Source organism: Theropithecus gelada, chromosome 16 (assembly GCF_003255815.1).
Source record: "Theropithecus gelada isolate Dixy chromosome 16, Tgel_1.0, whole genome shotgun sequence".
Taxonomy (NCBI): domain Eukaryota; kingdom Metazoa; phylum Chordata; class Mammalia; order Primates; family Cercopithecidae; genus Theropithecus; species Theropithecus gelada.
This window is the reverse complement of record NC_037684.1, coordinates 26,031,676-26,039,180: the sequence shown is the minus strand read 5'-3', so window position 1 is coordinate 26,039,180 and position 7,505 is coordinate 26,031,676. Positions and strand designations below refer to the sequence as shown.

Below are 7,505 nucleotides of genomic sequence, written 5' to 3'. Positions count from 1 at the left end.
AACTACAGGGTGAGCGCGCACGGGCTCTCGCTTGTCTCCACCGTGGGGGGCCCTGCAGTCCTCGCTAAGAGCGTAGAATTTGCCTAGTATTAGCCACGAGAGGGCGGGGTGGGGCGAGGCGGAGCAGGGCCGAGGTGGCTGAGTGGGGGGAGCCGGAGAGCTTCATAAAGCCACAGCAAAGCGCCGCGACTCTAGTGACAGCGGCCCGCTGGAGAGGAAGCCTGAGAGCTGCCGCGCGCCTGCCGCACGCGGGCGCAGAAGCCAGGCGTCAGATCCCGGGCTCCGGTGGGGTCCCCCACCCGGCCCTCGGGGCCCCCGCCCCCTGCCCCCTGCCCCCTGCCCCCTGCCCATCCCAGCCCACGCGACCCTCTCGCCTGCTTCCGCGCGCGGAGGGGCGGGTCCTCGACGGCTGCGGGAAGGTGCCAGCCCGCCCCGGATGGGCATCGTGGAGCTGGGCTGTGGAGACATGCTGACGGGCACCGAGCCGATGCCGGCGAGCGACGAGGGCCGGGAGCCTGGCGCCGACCCGCAGCACCGCTACTTCTACCCGGAGCCGGGTGCTCAGGACGCGGCCGAGCGTCGCGGGGGCGGCAGCCTGGGGTCGCCCTACCCGGGGGGCGCCTTGGTGCCCGCCCCGCCGAGCCGCTTCCTTGGCGCCTACGCCTACCCGCCGCGGCCCCAGGCGGCCGGCTTCCCCGGCGCGGGCGAGTCCTTCCCGCCGCCCGCGGGCGCCGAGGGCTACCAGCCGGGCGAGGGCTACGCCGCCCCGGACCCGCGCGCCGGGCTTTACCCGGGGCCGCGTGAGGACTACGCGCTACCCGCGGGGCTGGAGGTGTCGGGGAAACTGAGAGTCGCGCTCAACAACCACCTGTTGTGGTCCAAGTTTAATCAGCACCAGACAGAGATGATCATCACCAAGCAGGGACGGTGAGTGCGGCGCGCCGGCCCGCAGGGCCTCTGTGCCCCCGCCCGGAACAAGAACGTCTACTCTGTTTTTCTGGCTCGACAGTGCTTCTGACTCCGTGTCCCTCATGGCTTTGACTTCAGCGTAAGGAGACAGGGGAGTGGGGTTGTAGAAAGGACAGGGAAAGCTCCCGAGGGGCGTCTGTGCCCAGGCTGTTGCACCAACAGCCAGAGGACTCACAAGGGAGACGGGTGAGTACGGAGCAGTGAGAAGTCACCTTGATTTAGGGAAAGGGTGACTGTGGCTTCACCCAGAATTGGTGTGCGCCCCTGCCCCACTCTCTACTGGAGAGGAGCCGCAGCGGGCAGTGAAAGCCTGTGTTCTGCGCCGACGGGACGCCTGGGCCTCCTGTGTGGGAAACTGGAGGGGAAGGGAACCCCTTATCTCCTGGGCTCACTGCGTCCACCTCCCCGGCTCCTTTGCTGCTCGTGTGCTCAGGTCAGCTTTAGTAGTGGTGGTGGTGGTGTGGTGGTGGTGGTAGTGTGTGTGTGTGTGTGTGTGTGTGTGTGTAGGGGGTGAGACTGGGATTTGGTGACATGGAGAAGCAGTCGCCAAGTTTCCTTTCCGGTCTTACTTTGAGATCATATGTCTGGTGTGGGTGTGTGTGTGTGTGTGTGTATGGGGATGGGGGGGAGTGGCGGTAAAGCTTGTAGGGGGCACAGATCCCTTCCAGGCACAAATGCCCACGGGCCTGGGCAGATGAAGCTCACCCAGGGGTCCAGCCTGGTGGCCAACCCCACACTGCACCCTTTGAGGCAGGTCCAGTGAAAACCTTCGCCACACTCCTGTCCAGATATTCACTGGTTCAGCCTGGGGAAGTGGGGAAGGGGAGTCCTATGGCTCCATGGCTCGGGGTCCCTGAGCCCTGTGCGTGATGGGGAGAGTTTGGGGCTGAGGGTGCTGCTTCCGGATAGAGCCTCCTGCACAAGGAAAGAAACAGAAACCTGCAACTTGTGTGGTATTTGTTTAGTAAGCAACTCCCGGAGTGGGCTGTGTCTGGTATGGGCTGTGTGCACCCACCCTTCCCAGTGGGGCCCATGTGAGCAGGGGACCGGTGAGGACCAGTGTGGAGGGGCTGTTGTCATTGGTGGACCTGGGACACTGGGTCTGAGGTCCAGGAGGTGTGGATACCAAATGTGGGGCTTGGGGTGGAGGGGAGAGGGAGAAGGCCATGTTGGGCCCCAGGGGTTGGTATTCGATCTGGGCATTGCTGGAACCTTCTTCCCTCCAGATGATTTTTGTGGGGTAGCCTGGGACTGAGGAACCTGTTGCCAGCCACAACTGGCTTCAAGTTACTGAGCTGTTCCACTTTCCCTGGGATGAACCCAGGAAAGCTGGCATGTTCTTTGATAGCTCAGCCTTCATTTCCTAAGCCTTCTGATAATTCCTCTCTGCTCCCCCCAACCCTAGTCACCCTTTGGGTATACCCAGACACAGCCCAAGCTTTTGGTCCCAATGTGTCTGAATTGGAAGGGACCCAGAAGATCCTGTCCCTCTCACTGCACAGACAGGGAAACAGGCCCAGAGACAGCAAGAGACTCTACCAAGGTCACACAACACACTCATTGCAGGCAGAGCTGGCACTAGAGCCCAGATGGTATTTGCCTGGGTTTCTTTCTCTGGCCCCCTACGGCCACCAGTAAAAACAGCCACCCACGCTCTCCGAAGGCCCCAATGCATTCAGAGTGCTTTCACTTCCATTATTTCACTGTGCGTTAGGTAGGCCAAGCAGTCTCCCCATTTTACAGTTGAGGTCACTGAGTTGCAGGGACAGCTAGTGGCTTGCACTCCATCACACAGCAGACCAGAAGTGGGGCCTCTTAACCTTCCACTCCGTTGTGTGGTCAGGAGGCCTTCCCACCCTGGGCCCTTGCTGGGGTCTCCCCACAGCCTCTGCCAGGCCTCTGCCTCCCCCTGCCAGTCTTGAGGGTTGGGATGGATGGAGCATCAGCCAACACATTAGGGAGTTGGCCAGTGTTAGGGGGCTGCCTCTCTGCCTGTAGAGCCAGCTTCAGGGAGGCTGTAGAGCACTTCAGGGAGGCACTTGAGGGGATGATTCTCGGAGTGTGTATCGCCATCTCTACTCCCATGGCCTCCTTTCCTTGGTGTTCCTGCTGAGTAATTCTCACTTGACAAGTTTTTTTGTCCCCCTTTTAGATACATACACTTACATTTTTTTATAATGAAAAGTTCCACTACATACAAACATGGACAGAAAAATGTAACAGACTTCCATCACCCAGCTTCCACAGCTGTCAGTATGGGTCCAATCTTGTTTCTGCATCCTCACTTTGCTTTTTCTGTCTGCAACTATATTAGTAATATAGTAATTACTAAGTACATTCTAGATATTATTTTATCTCTGCACCTCTAAAAATGACTTTTTTTAAATGAATGCAATACCATTAGCAAACCTGAAAAGAATTTCCTAAATATCACCAAGCTTCTCTGATTGCTTCACAAATGTGTGTGTGTATTTTACAATCCTCACACTTTTTGCTCCATTCTGAGGGGCCACTTTGGGCAACGTAGAGTCCCTGTTGAAGGAGGCAGTGGCTCCTCACTGTTTCTTTTGGTGCTTTTTCTTGGATCAGGCTTCAGAGGCCCCACGCTGCCATGAAGGGGACAGAGGACACACCAACCCAATTCAGTCCCACCAGCCCCAGATTACCTCCGTACCTTCTCAGCTTGGGCTCCTGAGATCTGGAAAGTCAGTGGCCATTTCCTCTCAAAACAGGCTTTTGGGCTCATAGCACAGCTTCCTTTCCGTCCTCCTGCTTTTGTGGGCTGGCCTATCCCTCTGTGGGTTCCAGTGACCCACCAGTCATACCACATCACCCATGACTTTCTTCCTTTTTGAAAAGTTCTCCCACCCCAGGCCCACCTACAGCCCCGCGGCTTTTTGCCTTGAGCTGACTCACGCCGTCCCGGATTCTTCCTCTCCCACCCACCCTGGATCTATCCCTCGATATTGATCAGCACCAGTGGCACACTCTTCCCAATGGGCAGAAATGGGGCGGGGCACAGGTGGTGATTCCTGGGGCCGGAGATTGATCAAGGCAGCTCAGATGGGACAGAGAGAGGGGAATTGAGAACAAAGCAATGGATTGGCCCAATGGGAGACTTTGGTGTCTATGTTTGTGTCTGGAGATTTGGGGCAGCCTGATAATGCCCCATACAGGCTTGTGCGAGGGTTTCTGTGTGGCAGTGTGTGTCTGTAGCGAATGTGTTGGCGAGTATATAAGAGTTGATGGTAGACATTCTCAGTAGAGGAAGAGAGAGGCCTGTGTCTCTGTGGGTGTGTGGGTGTGTATTAATTGCTGGCAATCCCCACTTTTCTGGGTGTGATGGGTTGATTATAATAATTAAGATAACTTTGGGTAGCTGTGTTGTGTTAAGCTCAATTTGCATTTGGATCTGTGCATGTGAAGATAGAGGTTGGTAAAACAACAATTTCAGTCCCACACTATCCTTGCTACCCTCACAGTCATTACAATTTTTTTCTTGTCTCCACATTCCCAACTCCAAGAACTTTAATTTTTTTTATTTGTAATATTTTTCATGGACCAGGAAGTGGACCTGGACCTCCCACATAGATAACTTTAGTCGATAACTTTTTGTATTTTTTTTTTTTTTTTGAGATGGATTCTCACTCTGTCCCCCAGGCTGGAGTGCAGTGGTGCGATCTCAGCTCACTGCAACCTGTGCCTCCCAGGTTCAAGCGATTCTCCTGCCTCAGGCTCCCGAGTAGCTGAGATTACAGGCACGAGCCACCATGACCAGCTAATTTTTGTATTTTTAGTAGAGACGGGGTTTCGCCATGTTGGCCAGGCTGGTCCCAAATTCCTGACTTCAAGTGATCCCCTGCCATAGCCTCTTAAAGTGCTGGGATTACAGGTGTGAGCCATCGCACCCGGCCTAACTTTTCAGATCTTAAATTTTTTTTTAAATTTATTTTTTATGGAGACAGAATCTTACTATGTTGCCCAGGCTGGTTTCGAATCTGTGATCTCAAGCAATCCTCCTGCCTCAGCCCCCCAAAGTGCTGGGATTACAGGTGTGAGCCATTGTGCCCAGCTAAAAAGAAATTGTTTTAGGCTTAAGCATGCTTAACTGGTTTCATTTCTCTTGGGGCAAGTGAAAACAACTTTAATTAATTAATTTTTTATTATTTTTTGTTGTTGTTGTTGAGATGGAGTCTCGATCTGTCGCCCAGGCTAGAGTGCAGTGGCGTGATCTCAGCTCACTGCAAGCTCCGCCTCCCGGGTTTACGCCATTCTCTTGCCTCAGCCTCCCAAGTAGCTGGGACTACAGGCGCCCGCCACCTCGCCCGGCTAGTTTTTTTGTATTTTTTTTAGTAGAGACGGGGTTTCACTGTGTTAGCCAGGATGGTCTCGATCTCCTGACCTCATGATCGGCCCGTCTCGGCCTCCCAAAGCGCTGGGATTACAGGCTTGAGCCACCGCGCCCGGCCAATTAATTTATTTTTTAATGAGACAAGGTCTTGCTCTGTCACCCACGCTGGAGTGCAGTGGTGCGATTATGGCTCACTGCAGCCTCGACCTCCTGGGCTCAAGCAATCCTCCCAACCCAGCCTTCTGAGAAGCTGGGACTATAGGCGCATACCACCATGTCCAGCTAATTGTTTCTATTTTTTTGTAGAGATGAGGTCTCACTATGTTGCCTAGGCTGCAGCTTTGCTTTTTGTCTGGCTGTTTGCCAGTGGCCATCTGAGTCTATTAAGTGGATCTAGGTTGGTAGACGAGGAGGTCCCTTGATGCCCGAGCACATTTTGCACTTTAGTAGGTACAACACATTGCCAGAATATCCTCCGAAAAGGTGCTACCAATTGACACCCCCACCAATAGTCTGTGAGAGGACCCACTTTCCCACAGCCTCATCAGCAGTAGATATTATCACTTTTTTTTTTTTTTTTTTTTTTTTTGAGACGGAGTCTCGCTCTGTTGCCCAGGCTGGAGTGCAGTGGCCGGATCTCAGCTCACTGCAAGCTCTGCCTCCCAGGTTCACGCCATTCTCCTGCCTCAGCCTCCCGAGTAGCTGGGATTACAGGCGCCCGCCACCTCGCCCGGCTAATTTTTTTTTTGTATTTTTAGTAGAGACGGGGTTTCACCGTGTTAGCCAGGATGGTCTTGATCTCCTGACCTCGTGATCCGCCCGTCTCGGCCTCCCAAAGTGCTGGGATTACAGGCTTGAGCCACCGCGCCCGGCCACTTTTTTTTTTTTTTGACACAGAGTCTAATTCTGTTGCTCAGGCTGAAGTGCAGTGGCACGATCCCTGCTCACTGCAACCACCGCCTCCCGGATTCAAGCGATTCTCCCGCCTCAGCCTTCCGAGTAGCTGGGATTACAGGTGTGCACCACCACGCCTGGCTAATTTTTGTATTTTTAATAGAGATGAGGTTTCACCATGTTGCCCAGGCTGGTCTCCTGACCTCAGGTGATCCACCCACCTCGACCTCCCAAAGCGCTGGGATTACAGGCATAAGCCACCAGTCCCAGCCAATATTATCAATTTTTAAACATTCACCAATATGACTGAGAAGAACTATCTATCTCCTTGCTTTTTAAATTTGCACTTAGTTACAGTGAAGCAGAACCTGTGCCAGGAGCTCTGAATCTGGGAGAGGTATGACGACCCTGTGAACCATCCCAAGGCTACTTAGTTCTTAGGGCCAGCAGAAGAATTTGGGGTCTTGGACCTTGTCTTATCAGGGTGGGATGGTAAGTGGTTTTTTAGGAAGGCTGAACTTGGCACCAGACCCATCACCACTCTCGGTTCCTTCCCAGCAAAGTGTCATGTAAATCAGGGGCTATTTTGGGATTCCAGCTGGTGGTGATTCTAGACTTTTAGGGAGAAACCAAGATCTCCTTTCTCCTCTCCCTTTTCCCCAGCCTCTTCCTGTGTCTCCTCCATTTCCCTCTACTAGTGATAAAAACAGGATGAGCTGAGCACCTATAACCCCACTTGGGTGACTCAGGAGGCCAAGGCAGGATGATTACCTGTGCCCAGGCATTTGAGTAGAGTTTGGGCAGCATAGCAAGACTCCATCTCTTTTTTTTTTTTTTTTTTGAGACAGATTCTCGCTTAGTCGCCCAGGCTGGAGTGCAGTGGCGCGATCTCGGCTCACTGCAAGCTCCGCCTCCCGGGTTCACGCCATTCTCCTGCCTCAGCCTCCCGAGTAGCTGGGACTACAGGCGCCCGCCGCTTCGCCCGGCTAATTTTTTGCATTTTTAGTAGAGATGGGGTTTCACCATGTTAGCCAGGATGGTCTCGATCTCCTGACCTCGTGATCCGCCCGCCTCGGCCTCCCAAAGTGCTGGGATTACAGGCGTGAGCCACCGCGCCCGGCCGACTCCATCTCTTAAAAAAAAATCAGTATGGGCTGGGCATAGTGGCTCACCCCTGTAATCCCAGCACTTTGGGAGGTCGAGACGGGTGGATCACCTGAGATCAGGAGTTCGAGACCAGCTTGGTCAACATGGTGAAACCCTGTCTCTACTAAAAATGCAAAAAATTAGC

At 54.0% G+C, this 7,505-nt stretch overlaps 1 protein-coding gene across 1 annotated transcript in view; it reads left to right on the top strand.

Annotated features, from left to right (window-relative positions):
• The first annotated feature begins 207 nt into the window (after positions 1 to 207).
• TBX21 (T-box 21) overlaps positions 208 to 7,505 on the top strand; it is a 12,593-nt gene continuing 5,295 nt past the window's right edge. Inside the window, exon 1 of the mRNA XM_025362939.1 lies at positions 208 to 927. Coding sequence (XP_025218724.1) covers positions 437 to 927 — 491 coding nt within the window. The 5' untranslated portion in view covers positions 208 to 436. The remainder of the gene's footprint in view (positions 928 to 7,505) is intronic.